Raw genomic sequence first — 24449 nt, forward strand, 5'->3', positions numbered from 1 at the left:
GTAGTTTGGTGCTTTTAAAAAAAAATCTGATATAAAGAATGCTAGTGATGAGGTGGTTTCAGAAGAGGAAAAAAATTAATCAAAATCAGATAAAACTGGTCTTTCTAATATAAATTTCAGGGGAGGGGGGTGCTTTTTGTTTCGTTTGTTTTAACTGAAAAACTTAATTAGAATCTCCCATTTGTTAAGAAACAAATTTGTAATTGTGTCTTTCCTATCCATGGATTTCAGCTTAGAAGTTGTTGCAAGTGTACTGCGCTACGACTTTTTAATTACACAAATGGCCGTACTAGATCTAGTACTTCCCTTAAGGATAACACTAAACTTTCTCTTGATTTTTTTCTCTATGCTTTCTTAGACCACTAATAAGCCTCTAAAAGTGAACTACAGCTGCTCTTCTGCCTTCTGCTGTTAGGGGGTATCACAATAAAAAACTGTTTTGCCACTTCTTCAGGTAAACGAGGTGAGCTCGTACCTCAAAAATTGGATTTATTGGAGTGTACCGCATCACCTTACCTGAAGAGAGAGCAAAAGTCTCCTGCACTGACTAGTAGAGCAGATTTTCCGTGTGATGAATGACCAGGTGGGAGCGGACGATGGGGTTTGTGCTCTCAGAGGTGGTTACAGGGTGATGTGGCCTCTCCTGCCCCTTGGCACATGGGGCTCAGCTGCACGGCGAGCACGCTTTGCGGCTCAATTAAGGGAAAGCGGCACTAATTGCGTATCAGGCTGCGGTGGCAAGAGCATCCAAGGGGACAGGGCAGGCAGGTGATTGTCACCTGGCAGTCTGCTGCGAGTCGGGGCGCTAAGGAAGGTGGCTGGGTTAGCTCAGGCAAATGAAGGGTGAACACACAGAGAATTTAGTAATTCTCCTCTTCTCTGTGTGTATCTTAAAAAATAAGGTTAATCACATGAAAGAATAGCTACCCAAACAGATGATTTAGGCTGGAAATTAACGACAGCTTCTAATTATCAAAGGCAGTGATGTTTTGAAACAAGTTCTCAACAACGCTTACACAGGATCTTATCTCATCAGTCTTTGCCTTTGCGATATCACGCTAATAACACTGAAAAAAGCAAGAAAGGTTGCCTGGTTCTGCTGCCTGCAGTTCCAGCTTGGCATCTCCTCTTGCTCATGGTCTCACGTGCATTTAATCTCCTCAAAGACACCCTCGTTCCCACAGCACATGTAGAGCAGCTTCCACAAGATGGGGAATAAGTGCTGGGGAGGGAGGTGGGGATGAACATTTCACATTCCCACCTTCTCCCCAAACCTCAGATCTCTCTGAAGCAGAGGTCAGTGTTATTAACAACACTGGAATTTACAGAGTGCTGGGCACATCAACCTAACAGCTCATATTCAGGCATTTATTTGCAACTGTAAGACAGTTTCAAGCTACTATTAACATGTAGTATCTCCTAAATTCAAAGATAAGCTGCAGAATGGTGTGTGCTAAACAGCAGCTTTAAATCACGTCTCATCAGGCAGGCACCAGTAAGGGGACTCAGCTCACAAACCGTAGCATAAATCAGACAGCAAAGAGTAGCTGTCACGGATAAGAGGTCTCATCTTTCAAACAAGAAATCAGAAACCAAACCCAAAGACCCTGGAAACTTTGGAACAGGACGCAGGTTTCAAGCAGCTCAAACATAACACGTGAAGGCAAAAGTGCCAAATCGATTTCGGAAATTAAGAGCAGGAAACATGGTTAATCGCTGCCTCAAACTGTTCCGCAGGTTTCAGTTTGCTGGTAACCACTTGTCCTGCTCAGCTCTGGAGTCGGTGGTGCTGCAGGAAGGTGTGTTTGTGCCACAACGAGGGGCACTGTGAGGATGTCCCCAAGCAACTTCCAGCCCAGCAAGCAGAGGAGGCTACAAAAAATAGCAACAAAAGCAATACAACAATATTTAAACTCTTACTGTGTCACAAAAGCCCCTTCTGTGTGAGTTTCTACAAAGGGGCTCTACAGGCACCTATGCAAAAACCGGCACCAGAAAATAGTTAAGTTGAAATCAGGAAAAATACGTGTCGAGAGGCAGCGTGTGGAGCTCTCCCAAGAACTGATAACTCTGGAGACTGCTGGTCCTGCCAGACCCACAGGAGCCGATAAACCCAGAACACCCAGGGCCTGATGTACATGTCCAAGGCCAGGAGCACACATGAGGACGAAGGTTACGCTGAGGTTGTGTAACTTGGATTAAACCCAAGAAGGTGGTGGCAGCTAAATATCGATAAAACGGAGCTCCTAAGTGACTTTCTACTTGAAGGTACCAGCACGTCAGTGTGATCCTTCACTTTGAGTAAACTGCCGTTGCTCCAACAGGTAATTGTGAATGACTGTGTGATAAAGCAATAATTAAGGGTACTCTGTGTATAGTTATCTGCCATTAACTTCTTGATGCTGCTAGTAAAAACAGTTTAACGAATCAAAGTTGTTCTAGCAAATATTGGTTGTGATCTGTGTCTCCTTCTGACCTGTCTCCCACCAGGGAAACAATTAACCTCATTCACGCTAGAAACACTTAATTGTTGCCCAAGTTAGCTTGGTCAGCAAGACCTTGAAGATTCACTGCAATGTGTAGTACAGACAAGAGCCTCCCTGTCTGCGTGCAGACACCAACAGGGCTGTGAAAGGGAGTAAAACACCAGCAGGACCGAAAAAAAACGGAAACAGAGAAACTATCTTCACAGGGGCTGCTAACAAGGAATCCATTCAAAATGCGGCCAGAAACACACTCAGTTCTACGTCTCTCCCCCCCCAGGCGCCGTTCAGCGTTCTTGTGGGCGGTGAGCACAGCTGAAAACCAAAGTACAGTTGCAACAACAGCAGAAGTCAGTGTGACTAATGAGAACACGGTTTGGGATATTAGGCTGGTTGCAGACAGCGATAAGTCCTTACTCGACAGCACAGCAGTCTCCACAAGAGATTACTGTCTCCAGGATCACCGTATAATCACCCAACTAAAATCTGGCTTTAACACAACACATTTAAAAGGCAAATAAACCTGAGTTGCACTGGCTGGACATATTCCTTGCGGAATCGCTTCAGGTCGGCACTGATGGGCTGCTCCCCTTTCTCGATGGCCAGCCTGTCTGCTTCCGTAGGCTCTGGCTCTGGGATTTCAAACCTATGAACAAAAGTACCAAAAAACTGATGGCAATTAAGATAAAACACAAACCTTTTACGTAGGACATGAAGAGCAATTGCATTTGGAAAAAAATTCAGTGCGGTGGAACTCAAGCACTCATCTAATATCCAGTTTGCCTGGAACTGCCTCCTTCCCTGGCTACGTGCTGCTCACACACCCTGATAATTCGCTACGTCTCTGGTCATCACAAGATGTCTAGACTAGGATATAAGGTTTTTAACTACCTGCTAGCTTGATTAAGTGAAGATTAGAAGAAAGCTTAAGAGCAGCTTTATCACGCTGCATTAAAATGCTGTTTACATGAAGAGTCTGCGCTTTTCAAACAAACCGCTTAGAACATTTCTGTTCTTATTTGCATCAAGACTTAGGTGTACTTACTCAAATACACTCTCGCCATCAAGTTAAGCAGTTCAAAACATTTCCACCCCACAGCGGAGGCTAAAACTTAATTCAGGTAACTAATTTAACAAACTGGGAAAAGGAAGTTTGCATTAAAAACTTGCATCCTGTTTTAAAAGTTACTGTTTTATGAACTTGACTAAAACATGTGCCACAGGGCACTGAGAACCCGAGCAGAAAAGGAGCCGGTAAATGAACGCAAAGTGTTTCAAAGTCTTCAGAAAGGATGATCGCTGCTTACCTTTCGATCAGTAAACTCAGCAGCTCCTGGGGCTTGCAAAAGGAGCGGTACGTGGTAAGGAAAGTACGTACAAAATTAGGATCTGCAAAGATAGAGTAAGAAAACGAGAGAGTGGTTTTTTGTCCAATTCCAAAATGCCAGAAATAAAATACATACATACAGAGAAAGTTTAAAGCGCAGAAAATGCACTAAGGCTGTAAGTCAAGCACTCTAATTTGAAAAATACGCAAAATGATACTGTTTGTGAAATTTTCATTTAGTTCTTTGATGCATTTCCCTCTGTAAAAGTATTACACAGCACACAGTGCGTTCCCTCTACAGCTGTGTAGTGGCGCTGGCACGTGGAATGGCTTAAACTCCCCAATGTGCAGCTATTCCCTGGTTTCATAAAGAAAAAACACGGCAGAACTAGACTGTCCACTCTGGTGACATCAAAAATACCTACACCACCCCGACAAAACATTTGCCTTACCTGTTCCTAAAGCTCTCCTGCAGCAGGGACTGCACATGACTGCTCTGCCGAGCAGCCGGCGAGGAAAACACGAGTAGCAGAGGCCTTACGCAGCAAATACATCGAGGAAAACACGAGTCGCAGAGGCCTTACGCAGCAAATACCGGCAGCAGCCACCGCCCGCCCGTCTCACTGCCTCGGAACGGGTGTTACCGCGGGACGGGCCTGTCCACAAGCTACCGTGTGTCTTACCGAGCCCACTCTGCTATGTTAGAAGTACTAGAGGCAAAATATTGTTCCTGTAGTATCTTAATTCCACCTTCTTGCATGGAGTTTTTTAGATGGTGGATAAGCAAGCTGATAAATCACTTTACTGTGAGCCACAAAGGGCCTTCTTGCTCTCTGCCACTGCCTGGAAGGAGGTTGGAGCCGGGGGGGGTCGGGCTCTGGTCCCAAGATACAAGCACCAGGACCAGAGGAAACGTCCTCAAGTTGCGCCAGGGGAGGTTGAGGTTGGATCTGGGGAACAATTTCTTCCCCAAAGGGCTGTGGGGCATTGGAACAGGCTGCCCAGGGCAGTGCTGGAGTCGCCATCCCTGGAGGGGTTCTCAGGGACATGGGGCAGTGCCAGGGGTGGGTTAATGGTTGGACTCGATGATCTTGAGGGGCTTTTCCAACCAAAACGATTCTATCTGGTCCTAATCTTGACATCCCTGCAGCAGATCCCCTCACAAGGGTAACAGCAGCAGTAAAAAAAGCTTCCAGAGCTGCCTGGCAGCAAATGAACACTAAAATACATGAAAACCAAACCTATGCATGTGTGTGTTCTCACTCTCAAGTGTGGATTTTGGGTCATTGGGAGTTTCTTTTTTCTTGCTGTGCTGTAAATAGTCTGGGATCCGTCAGCATTAGGCATAGGCAGGTTACACCAGAGTCTTCAATGTGGGTTGCGAATTTCTTCCAAAAAGGTGAAGACAAACGCTGATTTTAAGGAGGTTTGCGCTCCCTGCAGAGCGCTGCTCAACATCTAAGAGATCCAGATACAGGAACACGCTTGCAAGCCCAAAGTGACAGTGCGAGAGCTGTGGTAACACAGCCCGGTCCTGCACCAGCCTCTTCTGCTTCCACCTCACACCTACATTCACCCCTCAGTACTATTTATGACATTTTAAGTGTAATTCTTCCTCTTGCTCCTGAACAGACAGGGAGTATCTCTGCTCTGCAGACAAGATCTGCAATTCCTTTAAAATGGAGCTGCTACTCCACTCTCTAACCTGTGTAGGTTCCTTTATATTATTTTTTAAATGATTTACTTTTGTACACGACATTCTCAATAGAAAATACAAGCGATGTGCTACTAATAGTGGCTCGTGATTTAAATTCTAAAGTTTATTAACCCTGCAACTGCTCCCTCCTGGTGTCAACTGGGGACTTCGTGAGATGATGGGTCATGCTAAGAATGCAGAGAATGCTTCAAACAAAGCTGAAAATAATGCAAACCTACAATAACCTGACAGTCAAAAAAAAAAAAAAATCACATCTTGACTTAAATACAAAAAAAAGCACCCTGAAGATCTGCTGAGAGTCCCTCCACGTGCTGTTAAGTCACGGAAATGCCCTTGTGGAGGCTGAGGGAGAGGGTTTTGTTAGTTTTGGCTCCAAGCGCTGTTTGGAAAAAGCCCAGAGAAACCCGACAGGCAACACTGGCACTGAAGATTCCCAAGGTCAAAGCAGCAAGTTCTTGCACTGTAAAACCTGAAGTTACGCTACAAAACTAATACTCAAACGCACCAGTTCGTTCAGGAGAAGAGCTAAGCTCACAAACCACCAGAACCCATCGCGTTTTGGGAACGGACGACTTGGGACCCGCAGACGACACACCTAAGGACCCGCAGACGACACTTGCATACCAACTGGTTGCATCAATTCTGCCCTTCAATGTGGGAAACACTATTTTTTATATTTTTTAAACGCAGCTCCATGCTATCTAGCCTCAGTTTTACAAAAAGACTCCCTTAAACACCAAGTGCATCCCCATTCAGTGCACACTTTTCACCCCAAACCTAAGATCTAAATTTTCATCAACATTACCACATCATCTAACTACTTCAAGGTTTCATTTCTAGGTCTTTAAGACAGTATTTCACAGGAGAGTTTGAAGAATGCCGACCGTGATGTACATCCCCTTCTACCGAGGGGCTTCACAAAGTGGCACAATACAGTATAAAAAGTATAATATGCAGTATAATAAATATAACCTCCAACCTTTTTCTTCCTCTACAGTCACCCAGCCTGTAACAGCCCATTGCTTTAGCCACGATGCTCTCAGGAAACACATCAGTGGCTCCTGTTATACCACTGATTTATTTTTTGGGAAGGGGATAAAGGGAGGTGAAGGGCTTGCATACGCAAAATTTTCTTACAGTTTTGCCAGCAAAGCCAGTTGACTTAATAACAGATACTGGTTTGTTTGTTTGTTTTCTGCTAAACCTGCCTTACATTTAACGCAGAAAAAACTCCAAACGAACAAAGGATTGATTTCACCACCCATACAAGTGTGAACTTACAAAACATACGTAACAAATGTCCAGGATACCTGCATACATGTGGTACGTTAACCGCTCGATTAACTTCACAACCGTCCCTCCTTTGATGATGGGAATGCCGTTCCTGCTTTGCAAGTTGTCCTCAAAAACAACGTTCTCTTCCGAGTCTTCCACCACGAACCGATAGACGCTGGGGCTGGGCAGCCGCAGCGGTTGCTCGTTTTCTTCTTGCAGCAACACGGCGTCGAGCATCCTGTCCAGTGTGCTGCGGTACTGCAGGGAAATCAGAGCCGCCATCCAGTTCCCCTTCTCTTCAGCAGACTTGGCAGCAAATAACACGCTGTTCTCATCTTTAGACACCAGTTCGAAAGCGTGTTTGTATTCGGACGTGTCATCTTTGTCGATGATCTGTATTTTCCTCATGATGATTTTCTCCTTCAGCCTGTACTCGGCGTTGCTGTAGCCGGGGAGCCGCGACTGGCCGTGATTAGCTTTACAGCTGATCATTAAGCCATCGAAGAGAAAGATGTGGCGCTCATGCTTGGCGCCGATTTTCGTCAAGCCACCTTCCATGATGAATTCGTTACAGCACTGCCCAATATCTTTGCCTTCCCAGCCATCAATATTTTTCTGGATTTCATTCATTTTCTTGATGGCCAAGTGCTTGCTTCGTATTTGTCGGTTGTAGAAGCGACAGACCGGCTCCCTTGAATGAATAAAAGAAAAAGTCACGATGGGCACGTTCCACATTTGCCATTCCAAGAGATTAAACCAATAAACTGAATTAATTGTTCATATCATTTTTTCTTTGCCCTAAATATGCCCTAGCCAAGTTTACTGCTCCAAATAAACCACATGCACCGCTTTGGCTACGGCAAGAGTAAGATAGCAACGTTATTCCTAGAAGCGGACCATGAAGATTTTGGGCTACAACTCCATTTACAATGAAAACCAGGCACAACAACATGCCTTGAACAGGTAATATACACATTATCTAACACACGCACTCAAAAATCACGGTTCCTTCTACACCATTTATCTCCTTTTCTGCCAATTCTGTGTGTTCTCACCCCGGGCGCCGTCGCGGGGAGTGTTTGCTGTAGATTCTCTCCATGCTGCACTGCAGGTTGAGGAGGGCGGTGATGGCTTGTTTGAGACACTCCCGATCCTCCTCGTCTTCGCTGCATTCCTGCAATTGCTGCCACATAAAAAAAACCAACCACGTTTCTTTCACATTTGTCTAATTTACAGAAGGGTAGGAACGCTGACAAACATTACGCATTATCTGCAGTACTCGGCGAAGCCAGGGACTTCGAGTTATTACTAGAAGCGCACTCCAAATTAGCGTGTAGCTAAAAATATTTGTCAGATGTTCAGGAAAACTCAGCAGATACTCAACAGGAGGGAGTTTAGAAAGAAAACCCTTCACCCTTTTACCAAAGCTAATCGTCAGATACCGTTTTTCCTGTTATCTTTTCAACACTGTCCAGTTTCACAACCGATTTCATTAAATAGTTTGGAGGTTTGAAAGAGCTGAGAATGAAATGCTGTTTTATGTAACTATGTGCAATACAGCCTTCAATAGGGCAATCAATCTCAACGTTTCAGAGCAAATTTCAAAGACACAATGACCAAGATTCTCTCTTTGCTTCTTACACTTCTGAATTCTGCCATCTTCAGCAAATTCATTTATTTCAAGAAATGTCGATTTTGCATGGTGCAAACTAACATAAGAAAAGAGTCTGAAATTCAAGATTTGCTATTAATAGTAGAATGTAAAGACAGTGAGAATCTGCGTATTTCCTTGTTATAAAGACTAAATCCATCTCTACCACTAGACAGAAACTTCTTGAAATAGGAAATTCAACAGGTTTTCATACCATCTCCACACCCTCAGTAACAATGTGCTCTGAGTACAGCCTAATCATGGAGTTCTTCCTTCTGGTTCGTTATGGTGATCACTCCTAAAATACTACTGATATCAATGAGATTTTTCTTTTTTACCACTTCCACGTTCAAGATTGGTTTAATTTTTTTTTAAGAGAAAACAATTGGGATTTTAAAGAAAAAATAATTGGGATAAACTCTGGTTTACCTACATACTTTAAGAGAAATCTTACTTACAATGGCTCAGATGGCAGACGCCTTCTTTTCCTTTCCCCACTATGTTCCCTCAGCAAGGATATGTAGCTTCCTCTAAAAGTAATTGAGAGAACAGGATTTGACCAGACTGGTCCACTCTCTTCATAGAATTGAAATTACTGTTTATTTTTCACATGCCCAAACAACCTCTGTCTTGCATATTAGAGAAATGAAAGTTTCCTGGCCAAAAATTTCTGGGAAGTTTATGAGCTGAGGAACAGTGCAGGGAATGGAAAAATAACATGTCTACCCCTGTGGAAATCCTTTCCTATCAGCCACGGAAATGCAAAGAACATAAAAATGGTGTGAAAAGATGTCAGGTGCAAAGTCCTAAAGGTGGGAAAAGCTACTGAGTCTGATGAAATCCTCTTTCTCCTCACATTCCTGAGCAGAATTCCTTGCACACCCTTTCCAAAGAGAGCTGTGTTTGGCAGTTAACAGGCAGCAAATGGCACGTTTTGCTTTTCTTGCATTAAAAAAAGAAAAAAAATAATATTTATATACATATTTGGAAGTCATCTAATCCATTTCTACACCTTAATGCATAGATTCCTGAAGATCAGGCAGATTACCTGAAGTGTAATTACTGGACTAACATCTGCTTTTCCAAATGTCAGCTCTTAACAAGCATCTTTCCAATTAAACAGCAGATGCAAGAGCATAAGATGCTGGCTAGACAGAGAAAATACACAAATCTTTAGAAAAGAAAAAGGGGGTCCTGCTTCTCCTGGGTATATTTAAAATACCAGTGATGATAAATTGAGAATATTAACTATTTCTTGTATAAACAACAGTAGTGAAGAATGCTGTTCATTTAAAAAACGAGCCCATGGTCATGCTGCAGAGCACTGACTGGGGTTTCAATGGCTGTCAATGATTAGGGAACAGCAGAAAGGATCAAAAGAAGGAATTTCGTATGTTTTGGACTTCCTGGACTTGAACAGACCTTTTAATGATATTATATATCTCACTGGCACATTGCTCAGGATTGGGATGGATTCTATGACCCCTTGAGTTCTTTGCTCTGCATTCCATCAATAACCTTTCCTGGAACACTGGTATCGACAAACACATTTATAAAAACACACATTAACTCTATGCTAAGGTGTTCATGCTTGGAAATAGTATTTTAAACCCAAATAGCGAATTAAAGATGGCACAAGCACAATACATTTGGGTTACCTGTTCACAAGATCTAACACCTTCGGATCGCTAGCTCTGTTTTTTCCTACAAGACAACTTTATTTCTGTAGCGTGACTTCCCTTCAGCCTTTGCTGGCATCGGTCATTCGGAAACACCCCAAAACAGGTTCATTTTCTGTCGATCCTTGAACAAATGACCAGCATTAAAGTGACATCGGTTTCCTCTCTCTCAGGGCGTTCAGATTTCCTGGTGACCTCGATACGGTTGATAAGGAAAAGCTGCCAACCCAAACCGATTCAACACGGGGGTCTCCAAAATACATCCCACCCTCGTACCCCTTCCTTAGGCAAAGGAGTCTCTATTTCAGATCCTGCACAAACAGGTTCTTGCGCCAAGGAGAAACATTCTGCAGCTTGAAAGAACGTTCAAGCTTCTCACACTTTCATTTCAGTTTCGTCACTTTGCAGAAGAGCAAACATCGAGGCCGTACTGCTGTAAATCGTTATTTTATTTAGCTCTCAATTCAGTAGGAGTTTTTTTGGTAACTTTCTTTAGGAGCAACAGTCTCAATCTTGGCTTCTCTGCATATTAAACCCATGAAAATATGTGTATTCTGTTGCTTTTCTGCTTCTATTTTTTGCTAGGTCTTTTTCAACCACGGTTCCTAGAGACAAATACAACGGTAACAGGAAAGAAGTACCAACAGTTTATAATATATTAATATCGTTGAATAAATACTTTCCCTACCCCTAAAGACACTGCTTTTTAAAGATCACTGCTGTAAATTTAAGATGTTTTCAAACTACAAATTAAAATTCGAATTTTAAACCTGCAACTGAAGTGATGACAACAAAAGATTCTGTATTTATCATTATTCACTATGCAGTGACATTTAAGATTTCTGCTCTATGCTCACAAGGTTGGAAAGACTCGAGTCTGTGGCTGAATTCTAATTCAAGTCAGAAATCTTGTATATTGTGTATAAAGGGCATATTTCACCACTTTAACTAGCAAAATTTGCTAATTTAAAAAGGCATCATATATTAGATTTCATGCAGCACCCTGCTGTATTTATCCAAGTTAAAAACAAATAAAAGAAACAACCAAATGTTTTTGCACTATCTGCCAGACTTTATTCTTCAAAGGTATGGGGAAATTTAAGAATGTGCACATCTAACCTGATCGCACCAATATTAATGGGAGTTATGAGCAGACTCGGAGCCCCCAAGAGACTGAAAACTCTTGCAGCGTTCCAGATTTAAGACAGGCTATCAAAACCAAATCACTTGGTTTAAAACATAAATAGTAACCACCCTTCCCCGCTGCTGAAGAAAAAACTACCCAGTTTGCATGGAACGCATTTGATTTTAAACTTTAAAGACACATAAACCAAAACTCTGCTCAATAAGGCACACACGTTAAGGTTTCCCTAAAAAGCAAACGCTCCGCAGCTTGTAAAATCAGCTCAACATTTCTGTCCTCCCGAAGCTGCAGTGCCTGATTCCGTTCTCTAATTTCACGCTCTCCACTTCCCAGCTCTAAGACACAATGGCTCATTAATTAGCCTGACCTTCAGCATAATACAGGTCGCTAATCCAGTTACGTCTTTAAAACGTGAAAGACGAACATTTTAAGAGGTTCCCGAGGATTATCGCAGGCAGCTGACCCTTACAGAAAGAGAAGTTATGCTATTTTGCACGAGAAATGTATCTCCGAAGGTACCGGTATCTTTAGTTCTGGGAGCAGTTTATTTTCTTTTGGAAGATGACTTTTAAAAACATAAGCTTTATAAAAGCAAATATTAAAACTACGTCAATGTAAAGTTTTTGTTCTCAACAGAGAGTGTAGTAATCGAGAGAAAAATTCACTGATGATTGGGGTGGTTTTGATTATCAGTAGAAATACTTAGAGATTTAAAATTTATTGACACCACTTGGTTTTAAACCTTTCTACAAAAGATGGGTAATCCATACACTGGAGGTGTGTGGTTCATGGGTCAAAAGCAATCATCCTTATTTTTACTGATCTAAATCAGGATACGCAAAAAGTCACAGCAGACATAATGTAGGCAAGACCCAACTAAAAATAATAATAATGATGATGATGATGATGATATGTGCCAGATATTAACTACAGACCTGGTCTTAAAACAATTGCTATTTTTTGGCTTGAGATTCTTTTGTGAAAACCTTATATTGTATTATACATAAGATCCATGTTGCATAGTTTCCTTTTCTTCCTTCATACAAATAAATCCTTTGAAATACAAAAGAAGACCACAGAACACACCTGTACAACACCACTAGTATCGCTTTTTACACCGAGAACTCAAAAGTGTAGTTTCTGTTGCTATTTCAAAATGTCAGCTATAGCCACAGGATATTTCACCTGTTTAATTAAAGTATTTCCCAGTTAGTTAATAATTAACTTGCCCTTAAAAGTGTTAAAGTTTCCCAACACAACAGGGCAAATAGGAACTTTTTTTTTACATTATGTTCAGCTACTTAAAAAAAGCTCCAAACTAAGTCTTTTTCAAGACATTGCATTTTCTACAGTAACATTATTTTCCTTATTCAGGAACGATTATTCCAGCTCTCAGCTGTTCAATTTCTGCTGCCTGCTGGCCTCTCCTCTCATACCTCACAGCAAAAACATTTGCTTGCAAGCAAAAAGGTTCACGCGTAAGTTACTTTTTGGCTTTTAGCTGTTATAGCCAAGGGAAATATCTCCTGACGGGAACCTCCTTGCTGGTGCACATCAGAATAAAGAATGTGCAAGTGATCTGTGGTCAAACCAGTGGAGGCTGCTCTAAAATAAGTGATGCCTCAAGAGGCAGAATCGCTCATAAATACGGACTAACTGACAACCTGTATGGTAAAACTCCCGAAACAACGTCCTACAATAATAACTTTCTACCATCTGGATCAGAATTCCATTAAGCCTGACATTTCATCAATGTCATTTCTTACAAGAGAGAAAACCAGAAAATAATAGTCTGTATTTTCATTCCTCCTCAATATGGAGAAAGTGTGGTACGCTATGAGAAACAGTATTATGTAGGACTTGGGACAAATGGTTGAACAGTAAGAATGGATTGTTCTGGCTCTGCTGAAAGGAGGTGCCTCCTCTACCCCCAAAATAAGATCAGCTGAGCTGCAACTGGAGACCAAGAACACTGCCCTCAACCATGTTTGGCCTTCGCTGAATGGACACAAAATTCAGAAAGAAGAAAGGAGATCTGTATTTTACATTTTTAACTATCTTAGAACTCAAGTTCAATAAAGGTTTGTTTAATATAGTTACTTCAAATGTTCATATCAGAGCAACAGATGCTTTTGAAGACTTTTTTACATTATTTTACTTTTCAGATATATACTAACGTGTCAAATCAATGGCTTCATCTCTTTCCATTTTCAGAAGCAGTAAGTAAAATCTAAGAGCTTATTTAAAAGCTCAGATTCTCTGCATTAAGGCATGTTTTTAGCAGAAAACAAGAGCGTGGCTTCACTTACCTGCAGTAACTCAAAGTAGTGCAAACAATGATAGACTGGGATGAGCATGAGTCGCGGGAGAACGTATCGTACGGCTTCTTTAAAGCCCTCAGCAGTTGACTGTAAAGGAAAAATAAACAGGATTACTTACACTGAAATACTCAGAATGGGACTGGACAAGGCCCTCAAGTTAGCACCGCTTTGAGCAAGATGGTTGCGGTAGACACAGTGTGTCCCTCCTGATCTATATTACTCTCTGTTTACACCTAGTAGTAAGGTAGGCAAAAGATGCAAAACCATTCTTGTCTAACGAGACTCTTTGTAAGATTCTAAGACACATAAATACTCTGACATCAAGCAAATAGAACCTGCAAACAGCCTCTTCCAGGCACCGCAATTGTCGTTTTCTATCAACAGCTTTTAATTCATAGTCCGTATCTCCGAAAATACCCTTAACCCCCCGAGAACGTCGGCACGATCTGCCTCCAGTGAGATGGTCTGGATATTTGCTCAAAGTAGTAAAGCCACAGGACCAATTTACCCAAAAGTCATTGTATAAGCTCATACCCACTTCCAAAATAACATGTCTTATTGTTGGCCACGCTTTGCAGCAGAATTTAAAGAAAACACTGGAATGTTCAAGACCAGCCAGGACTCCTATCCAGTGTAATAAACGTGTCACCAGCTTCCCTCCAATGTCCTCTCCTGCTGGGCTCGTGTTGGTGGGGATAAAGAGTTAATTTTCTTCGTAGTAGCTGGTATGGGGCTGCGTTTTGGATTTGTGCTGAAAACAGTGTTGATAACAGGGATGTTTTTCTTATCGCTGAGCAGCGCTTACACAGAGTCAAGGTCTTTTCTGCTCCTCACACCATCCACCAGCGAGTGGGCTGGGGGTGCACGAGAACTTGGGAGGGGACATGGCTGGGACAGCTGACCCAAAGGATAATCTACACCATATAATGTCATGCTCAGTATATAAAGTCGGGGGGAGAGAGGAAGCGGGGGGATGTTCGGAGTTACGGCGTTTGTCTTCGCAAGTGACCGTTCCACATGGTGGAGCCCGGCTGAGCACCTGCCTGCAATGGGAAGTGGGGAATGAATCCCTTGTTCTGCTTTGCCTGTTAAACTGTCTTTACCTCAACTCACAAGTTTTCTCGCTTTTACACTTATGATTCTGTCCCCCAGCCCACCGAGGGGGAGTGAGCAAGCAGCTGTGTGGGGCTTAGTTACCAGCTGGGGTTAAACCACGACATCTACAAATTATGTACGTTGTGCTCCCAGTTTACAGCCAACACACCACAGAAACACAGAGGTGTCATCAGGTACTGAAGAAATTAACACTAGTAGGTCTTCTCCCTCGCAATCCGAGAATCACAAGTTTATGACTTAGAAAATGAACTGGAAATCTTTTCCCATTCCCAGCAGTTAGCTAATAGAATAACTGAGGTTGTAAGATGAGGAGAGGTTTTCCAAAGGATGGTGAAAGCCCTGTCATCTTCCAGATCAAGATAACTATTCAACAGAAACTGAACTGCCTGCTCTCTTTTTTGGAAATGACCTCCCCTCTCATTTAAGACTTCTGCATCTCTCTGCAGTTGCTCATTTGCGTCCATGGCCGAGAGCTTGGACCTCCACCTTCACACCTTGGAGAAGAAGTGTGAGGGAACATCCCTGGGAAACGCCAAACCTTCCCATGGTGAGGAGAGTCAGGAAGGAGGCCAGATCCAAATGACTCGACTGCCAATTTAATCTGGAACAGGGCTCTGGGCTTTAAATTGCCCCAGCAAACTGTACAAACTAAGCTCTACTATAAGGGGTTTAGCTGGGAAAGGCACTGACCAAACACTCGCTGAGCAGCTTAAGTGCATTTCTGAACACAAGCTCCATCTTCTGAACAGTCTTTAATAGATCTGCCATGTTGGCGCAAGGAAGTAATAAAAAACAACCCCCCAAAAAAAAAAAAAAAAAAAAATCACAGATGATCTCGCTGGATAGTCCTATTAAAGAAACGATTCAAGAAAAACTGCCAGTCCCAGCCCCGATGCTGAACAAAGGAGCCTGGGATATGTAAGGAAGAAAATGAAAATATTGTGCCTGGATGCCTATGTTTGGCATTAAAAGGCAAAACAGCAATAGAAGTGGCAGGTAGGAGAGGTTGCCCTTTATTCTCAAGCAAGAGAGTTCCGAGTGAGGACAAAAAAGTCTGCAAAAGACTCATGGATGGGTCAGAGCTACGTCCAGTTTTTACAGGAAGAGGCAGAGTCTAAATATCCTACACTGAAAAAAGGTCAATTTAGAGGATTTTCTTCCTCACTAGAAAGTAAAGTGTTACTGACAAAATCCAAACCTTTGAAACATAAGAACTAAAGCAATTTAGTATTTCTCATTTGCACTCACCTGGAAGTGGAGAGCAACAGCAGGTTTTGCCATTAGGTTATTAAAATGCTCATGAAATTGTGGAGAGAGAATATCCTGGGACAAGGTTTCATATGGATCAAAGGCTTGCTCCTAAATAAAAGCAGAGAATTATATACATACATGAAAGATGCAAGATATTTCTGTTCCAGTTGGTAAAATTAATTTGTTTAATAAGCTGATAGACAAGTGGAACTTTTCAAGAAAAGATCGAATTTGCAAAGCAAATATTCAGTAAACCACAAATCTCTTTCACTTCCAAATTTTAAATGCACCCAACGTTTTCTCAGCGTTCCTATCTCACCGTACTTATCACCAACAGAAACTTTGTCATATCGATGCAGTGGGAACCAAGAGAAGCTCTTGCTTGCAGTCCACAAAGAATGGCAATTTATTTCCGATTTACCAATAAGGACAGAAACGCAGGTAAAAAGTGAGACTTCAGGGTGAATTTTGGAGACTGTCACAAGGAGGCTTTGTTGTACCACCACCGTTTCAGGGTACGTCACCTAAGAATGGTCAGTCATAAGCACTGGAATTGGCACACCTATCTGAAAATATCCCATTTCGGGACAAAACAGCTGGTCTGAAAGTCTCAGAGAAAAGTCCTAATGACCAAGGGTTTCAGGTGCAAAAATCACGATTCCGGATGGAGGATCTGGCTGCGATTCCGTCATATCAACCACAGCAGGATGGGATGAAAACCTGACTGTACATGAATTTTTGGAGGAATAATTTATGAGTGCTCACAGATCGCCTGCCCCAAAGCCTGTCAGGCTGTTCCTGAGTCTCTGCAGATTCATGGGGCTGAGTCACTCATGAATCACCGGGTTATCCGGTGCCGATGGCGCTGTGCCCGGAATCAGCACATACCTCTTTCCACCTCAACGCTTGTCAGAATACAGGCTGCAGAATTTGGGAGCACCAGACACCACAAAGGCTCGTTTGAACACTGGGGTAAAGTCTGAATTCTTCCCTTTGCAGAGGGTCCAAGGGATTTCCTACCTTACTCATGGGGCAGCTGCAATTAAAGTCTTTGTGGGGAAGAGACACAGAACTGCACTCTCTTTGTACATGCAAATCATAATCATCACTCCCAACCCTCCTCATCAAGTTCTAATCATCGCTGTCCATTCGCGTTAGATTGTATCTGGGAAGGGGGGTGAAGGGGGGAGGTCTGGCACTTCAGCAGCAGCAGCTGAAATTATTACAGTCTCTAAATGAACAGGCTGGTTTTCTTTAGCAGAATATGAACCCAGTTTACAGTCTGTTTTGACTTTTTTTTTTGTTTACTCCACACCTGCCCACTACCTGCAAGCACACAATACGGGAGGCTTATTTTACACCATCCAAGACAGGGGACAACAACGCTGCGTATACAGTTTCTCTTTGCCATACTGGCCAAGAAATAAATGAGCAAATGCCTCTGCAGGAGCAGGAGCTCAGCCGTGGGTGTGGGTTCCAGAGGTATTGTAGTAAAATCAGGAGCGGAGAGATGCTGCGGCTGCTCCACCAGAAGCACAGAGCAGGGCTGGAACTGCTACTCAGAATGGAATCTTGCATGCAAATCTATTAGGGGAGCCAAACCAACACAACATATTTATTCTGTGCTTTTTCAACTTTTTACTGCGTTTTAGAAGTGTTTTCTTTTTCTCCCACGCAGACTTTAATCAGTATTTCGAGGTTTTGGCTTTGTTTTTTGAACACAAGATTGAAACAAACCGCATTCACTATCTTCTCCAAGAGACTATGTTAAAAAAAAATTACTAAAAAAACCCAAACCAAACATTTTCTACACTTGCAGTGTTGCACAAGTTACTGAAACACAGAGACATTAACTTGATGCCTGTGTAAATTATCTCGGTTATCTGGATTGGTGTTGGTACGTTTCAGCCCCTTTTGCTGTAGCGCTGCTTTCCACCTTTTTTCGCTTCGTGGATCCCTAAAACTTCTCCTACGGAAACGCCAATACCAGCATAACAAATTTACAGCCTACTGACGATAACCTTGCTTCATGAGCTGCTTTCTGAAAACCACTTTGGAGCAGGCACAGACACCCTCTGCCCTCATTTCTGAGGCTCTCCCCACTGCCTGAATATCACTGAAGAGATTATCTCAGGCAATAAGGAAAACATCCAGTAGTAATTAGAACTGTAAAAGTTACCACCAAGTCAAACTCTTTTACCAGCGCATTAACAAATATCCATCTCCCACTCATATGTGTCAGGCATCAAGTTTTCAAATTTCCTCCACACCAGGAAAAAAAAAAATGCTTTATTTTCCCTATACCTCGTTTTCTCAAAACCATGGCAACATTGATGTTTAAACCTTCCAGAGAACCTATGCAGAAAAACAGACAAAGCAGGAAGATTCCAGCTTTCAAGGGCTGTTTGGTTTTTAATTATCCTTCCAAATAAGTTGAAGTACCTTCATAACGGCAACACTAAGGGAACAAACCTGGCAGTAAGATAGGCAGAGCAAATAAACACTTCACTTTATCTCTATTTAATGATCCCTTTTACAAATATTCACAGAAAGATGATCTCAACATGTGAGATGATCAAATGAACAGCGTAGTTATTAAGTAGGTCTTGCTCCGTATTAATCGAATTATTAAATTCAAACTTAAAAGAATAAAAAGAAGGTCTGAAGAATAATTTGTTCTTCATCTGCATTTAAGTTTTTCACTTAGCGGAAATCAAGTGAGATTTTTACTCACTGAAGGGGATTTGTTCCCATTAAAGCACAGGATGCCTACAAGTGGCTTCGGCAATAAACTGAGATATTTATGTTTTCCAGGATAGTGCTGCACTGTTTCAAATTTTAAGTCCTTTTGTTCAATGTTACCATAATAGCTACTTGCTTTAAATCATTGTTCAAATGCTTCTCCTTATCATTATAATAAGCAATTATGCTTTAACAACTTAAGACCTCGGACCTAGACAAGTGGACTTTCCTACTGATATTGTCACATGATGGGTTTAGTGAAGTAACGCCAGGAAAACTTTATGGTGTATTCATAAGCGAGTGGCACATGGGCTGAAGGGCCTGTACTCTTCACACCCACAAAAATGTAATTGTTTTCCAAACGGTACTGGTGTGTTCATGCAGCAATCAGATTTTGAAAACTGGACATATGTAAAAGCGAAATGGAAGTTTTATACGTTGTCATTTTCTTTATAAAAATCATAATTTTAAGATAAACCCCATCAACTTCACGTTCACCATGTGGTTCATCCAAGATATCCTCTCTCTCTCAGGCCAGAACATCTCATTTGACTTGCTCAGTGATGAAGTCCACGTGGTTTACATGATCACCCTTACGTTTTGGTTCAGAAAATTAGGCTCCATACACCTCTCAAAAAAAAGGCAACTCAGTTTAGACATGTCCAAAGTCAGCAAAAACTCCACATCCACCTCGGTGGTTTGTTCCAAGAGTCGGCTCCCCTGACAGTTCAATAGGTGTGGCGCATTTCTAAGCTGAATTGTCCTCTTGCCTTTCAAATACTGCTTTTTTGCGGTGCACCTCTCTGCTGAATTCCACAATCATTTTGTACTCTATTTTCAGGTCGTGAAAGTATCTGTATACTTATGCTATTTAGACTAAACTGAGCTGTATCTCACTGTAAAGCACTTTCTCAAAAATTTCACTTTTGCAAGTCTCTTCTGTAGTGCTTCCAGTATTTCAATGCCCACGTGAAAAAAAAAAAATAGAAAAAATAGAAAAAAAGAACCACTAATAACGTTCCAGTACAAGCCACACCAAACCTATGCGCAGCATCTGTAATATCTGTTTTGTGGGTCAACAGGTGTCAGCAGCACTTTTGCTACAATACTGAACAGCAAGCTTCTGTTCAGTTGCACATCTGGTTTGATACTTGGTTCCTTCCCAGAGTTCTTGCTTTGCGGAGGCATTTCCCACTCCAGACACATACGATGCATCTGCCTGAATTAAGAACACGTTTTGTTTGAGTGAGGTCGCAGTCCAGAGTAACACAAGTCGCTCAACTTGCAGATCTATGTCCCACTGCTGTGATTTTCGCGTAGCCCCAGGTCTGACAAAAATCGATGCCTACAGAAATGGCAGCACCACGTTCTCTCAGTAAGCAACCCCAGGTAGGTGGTTTTCAAATCCGCATCCCTACAGGATCGTAGCAATTAATTCTCACTCTGAAATTAAGATTCTAGTTTTGCGCTTACCTGCTCGATAGCGATTCTGTGATGGGTAGAAGACACACTTTAGCTTACCCACTAAAGGATGGATAGGGAAGATCTCCGTTCAGAGCTTATTAAAAGGACATTTTACAACGGCAAATTTATCAGAGATAGAGACATGACCCAAAGTGATTTAAAAACCCCCACAAACACAAGAAACCACCAAACCACCATACCTCTGCGAGATCCTCGAAGCAGCTGCCAGCCAGAGGATGAGGACTACTTTCGTCAGTCATTTCAACTGTATCCTCAATCAATCCTAAAAGCTTCACTGTCAGCTCATGAATATCTGAAATGTTGCTGAATATCACATCGATATCCTGCAAACATAAAACGCATCTTAGTAGTGTTTAGAATAATTTATTTTGCTTATGTAAATATCGGAGCGTTTTTGGTGAAGCCTGAACCAACAGCAGCCAATAAAAAACAAGGGAGAAAATTAAATGACGTGGTGTTCCCCACGCTGCAGGCCTGCCCGGGCACATCCTGCCTTGCCCAATTCTCCCTGCAGTGAGATTTGATTCTTGTCTCTCAGGACACAAGAGGAATGAGGTGATTTAAAGCAGCTCCAAGTCAGACCCTCTAAACCACAGGTAAAACTCAAGCAGCCACCTGGCTACGTTAGCAGAACACTGCCTGGGTATGGAGGAGGAATCAGCAGCTTCCTTCTCCAAATGGTTTTAGATTTTTCAAATCCACACGCAATGAGGCAGCCCCTTCCCATGACCGGTATTTCAATCCTGACTCCTCTGAAAGGTAATTCTCGAGCCTTCTCTGCCCCAACCCAACACTGTCGAGCTTGCTCGACCTCCTGCCAGGACCACGGCAACCTCTTTGTGCCAACAAGCAACCTCAGCGTTTCTCATACCCATTCTCATATAACAAAAGAATATTCCCCAGCTCCAAAATATCGCTCCCTTCTTCTCCCATCATCTTTGTTTCAATTCTGCCCCTACGTCTGCACAATTCTATCAGTTACTGAGGAACCTCCAGACCCAGCTGTAATAGGAATCATAGAATCGTTTTGGTTGGAAAAGCCCCTCAAGATCATCGAGTCCAACCATTAACCCACCCCTGGCACTGCCCCATGTCCCTGAGAACCTCATCTCTGTATCTGTTCAACCCCTCCAGGGATGGTGACTCCACCACTGTCCTGGGCAGCAGTTCCACCACTTCACAACCCTTTCCATTAAGGAATGTTTCCCCATATCCGACGTCTCCGGCTGCCTCTCCTCAACCCGCTGGTACCATCTACGAATCCCAGTTCAGGTTCTGCTGGCCTGATCCCCGCTCCTTCCTCCCACAGCAAAGCTTCACTCATCTCTCATTATTGCTGCTTCTCTTACAAGAGCTGTGCTTCTCTTTTTAGGCTCCAGCATCCCAAAATCAGAATTTGCCACATATACAATTTCAAACAAATGTTTCAATCGCTGATCAAATAGAGATTCCCTTCCCAGTCAGTGACACACGAGAGAATCCAGAGCCAAGGGCTGTTTCCCTGGCAGGTTCTGCAGACAGAGGTGCCCTGGGGCAGACTTCAAATGCCAGTTCCAGCATTTATCAACATGCAGGTAGATATCTGCCAATTTTTGCGTTAAGCAAATGTGTAACTATCACCTACATGAGCAGAGGACTCCACCTATTGCTGCCGTCTGACAGGGAATCGTGTCCATTAAGCTTTACTCCGAGAGCAGCACTCTTCACGCTATTAACATCAATTCCTCCATTTTATTCCATATACAGTCAACACTCATTAAGCACTGACATGCAATAAATCAAATTTAATTTTACCTCCAATGCAGTGAATGTGATATTGATATGTTCTGGCTGCTAACAGAGCAATTAATGTTACGCATCAATAACCTAGGACTTACATTAGGTGTGAACAATTTTCGGTTTGACAGGAAAGCTTCCCGAAACACTTTTATGATCAGATTCAGCTCCCGCAGATATTGCCTTTCTTCTGCTATTTCGTTTCTCACTAGGTCATAGTAGTTGAGTTCCCCAGAAGAAGAGGGTTCGTCTTCGCAGAGAGAAACCAAACCAATGTCATCCTGATCAAACATATCCATCAAAACCTAGCAAAGAAATATAAAACGTTACACGTGAGCCTGATTATTACACTTGGCTCAAGCTCAGCTATTTCAGAGAAATCCTTTGAGTTTTTAATACAACACTTTCTGTGACCACTTTCACAAGAGAGTAATATTTAAACTTTGGCAGCAGAAGGCTGGATCACTTGCCAAAGCCATTTTCTCCTTTATAAGTCAGTACGACCTAGAAAACAAGTCACAATTCATGCAGAACCAACTCTGAAAACAAAGCATCTTGCATAAGCCTTTGACAAAACCCTCCTGATACAGATAAAATTTATGAGGATGAAAACTAAGTATCTTTTCTGTATTATAAAAGGAAAGAGCTGTAATGACAAAGTGACATCAGGAGGACAGTAAAACAGCTGAGAAATAAAGGACAAGATCATTTTCTGTCCTTACATTGTTTTGCAAGCGCTACTGCTGTTCCAAAACTTAACAGGCTCAACTTAAACTTAAGTCTTTACTTGTGACAGGTCTGGCATGAATAAGGAGAAGCTTCTACATTTGAATAAAACCAGTCTCTCCCTCCCGTCCTACCTGATCTTCTAAAGAAATTTTAAAAAATCACCTCTAGTATTATCTACCTTTGTATCTGTCCAAAAGATTATTGTAATCCCACCTCCTTACCTTATCAGCACACATTGATACTTTAATGTCCTGCTGGGAGATCTCAAAGTGTCGTATGTTGAAAACATAATTTCCAGCCAGCTTTAAAATGTCAGCTGAGATGTATTCCAAGACAGCCACGATATACAGGGAGACATGGTAATCCACCTTATACCCCAGGACCTCCTGCAAATTGAAAACAAGAGGGAAAAAAAAAAGCTATTTATTCCAAAAATTCACTTGGAATGACAATTAACACATTGAGTTTTCTGCTGAAATTCATCTGTGTTGATAATTTACAGTAACGTACCAGGCAGGGCAAAGGACATCAAATGAAGTTTGATCAGCTGCCCCAGAGGAAATGATTGCAAATACCTCCTTGTGCTACTTTGCCATATACTGACAGATGAACAGCTACAGAACTTTCAATAAGTCTGGACTCTTCAGAAAAAAACCCACCCCACACTTTATTTTAAATTGTTCTTGATGGAACAAGTTGTCTTTCATGAAACTACAGACTGTATGTTCAACCTGGTATGTACTGTGATCGATTTTTGTCCATCATTGACATCTGGCTGAAAAACTAAGCTATCTGTATCCTTCCATTAATATCCGCGATAATATATCCGCGAAATAATTAAACTTTAATCATTAAAGTCTGAACAGAAAAAAACAGGCTGAATATTGCACGTTCTTCTTGTGACACATGCTGGGTGTTCTGCAGAACATGCGCCGCATGGCCTGTTGTTTGGAGCAGGATCATCAGGAATAAGTACAGGTAAATTCAAGCATTTGAATAATGTGGTCTTGTTCTTGTCATATTTTGATGCATCTTCTAAAAATCAGATTCTGTACCTATGTCCACGCACCCCCAAACAAGACTTCATTTAAAAAAGCCAGTGTTGTCTAGGAAGGTCTTATTTAATGCTGTTTTCTTTCCTAACATCTCTTCCCCTCTTATTAACCCTCACAAACGAAGACACAGTGATTACACCTCAAAAAGTGCTTTAGTTTCTGCTTATGCTTGAATAACGTTTTCTTAATGCAACTGGAAACGCTGATGCCACAACGCTACCACTGCAGAAAAGCATTCTTGAAGCAATGAATGAAAAGCAAAAGCAATAGTGAAAAGCAATAGCAAAAAAGAGCAGTGTTTGAATCAGATTGAATTAAAAATCAGTGATTTAACACTGTTTTATTGTCATCGTCACTCCCGGTGCTCCTGCCACCCGGGTCACAGCCCGAGCGGGACGCTACCAGAACTATATGACCTGAAACATTCCAGAGGTAGAGAAATGATGGGAAACACCAAAATATTACCTCATCCTGCGTGGAAAAACCCTGACTAAAGCCAACGATCTTGCGACCCTGTAAATAGTGATCCTGGTCCTATGTGATGCCAGTTGAGCCCTCCTGGATCGGCTACGGGTGATTTTGTGAGGACCCAAAGGCCTAATTTCGCGTGGCCCGACAATCGTCCGCTGATGGATGTCAACACATAAAAGTGAGTAATTTATAAAACCCACGAAAGGGAAATTTTAATCGTAGGTTAA

General features: G+C 42.1%; 1 protein-coding gene across 1 annotated transcript in view; it reads right to left on the reverse strand.

Moving 5' to 3' along the window:
* Nucleotides 1-24449, reverse strand: part of SOS2 (SOS Ras/Rho guanine nucleotide exchange factor 2) — a 56098-nt gene that overhangs the window by 12238 nt on the left and 19411 nt on the right. Inside the window, exons 4-12 of the mRNA XM_065635976.1 lie at nucleotides 22918-23082; nucleotides 22069-22272; nucleotides 20371-20514; nucleotides 15962-16072; nucleotides 13586-13684; nucleotides 7858-7985; nucleotides 6838-7493; nucleotides 3791-3872; nucleotides 3007-3129 (exon numbers count right to left, since the gene is read on the reverse strand). Coding sequence (XP_065492048.1) covers nucleotides 3007-3129; nucleotides 3791-3872; nucleotides 6838-7493; nucleotides 7858-7985; nucleotides 13586-13684; nucleotides 15962-16072; nucleotides 20371-20514; nucleotides 22069-22272; nucleotides 22918-23082 — 1712 coding nt within the window. The remainder of the gene's footprint in view (nucleotides 1-3006; nucleotides 3130-3790; nucleotides 3873-6837; nucleotides 7494-7857; nucleotides 7986-13585; nucleotides 13685-15961; nucleotides 16073-20370; nucleotides 20515-22068; nucleotides 22273-22917; nucleotides 23083-24449) is intronic.

The sequence above is a fragment of the Caloenas nicobarica genome, chromosome 5 (assembly GCF_036013445.1).
Source record: "Caloenas nicobarica isolate bCalNic1 chromosome 5, bCalNic1.hap1, whole genome shotgun sequence".
Taxonomy (NCBI): domain Eukaryota; kingdom Metazoa; phylum Chordata; class Aves; order Columbiformes; family Columbidae; genus Caloenas; species Caloenas nicobarica.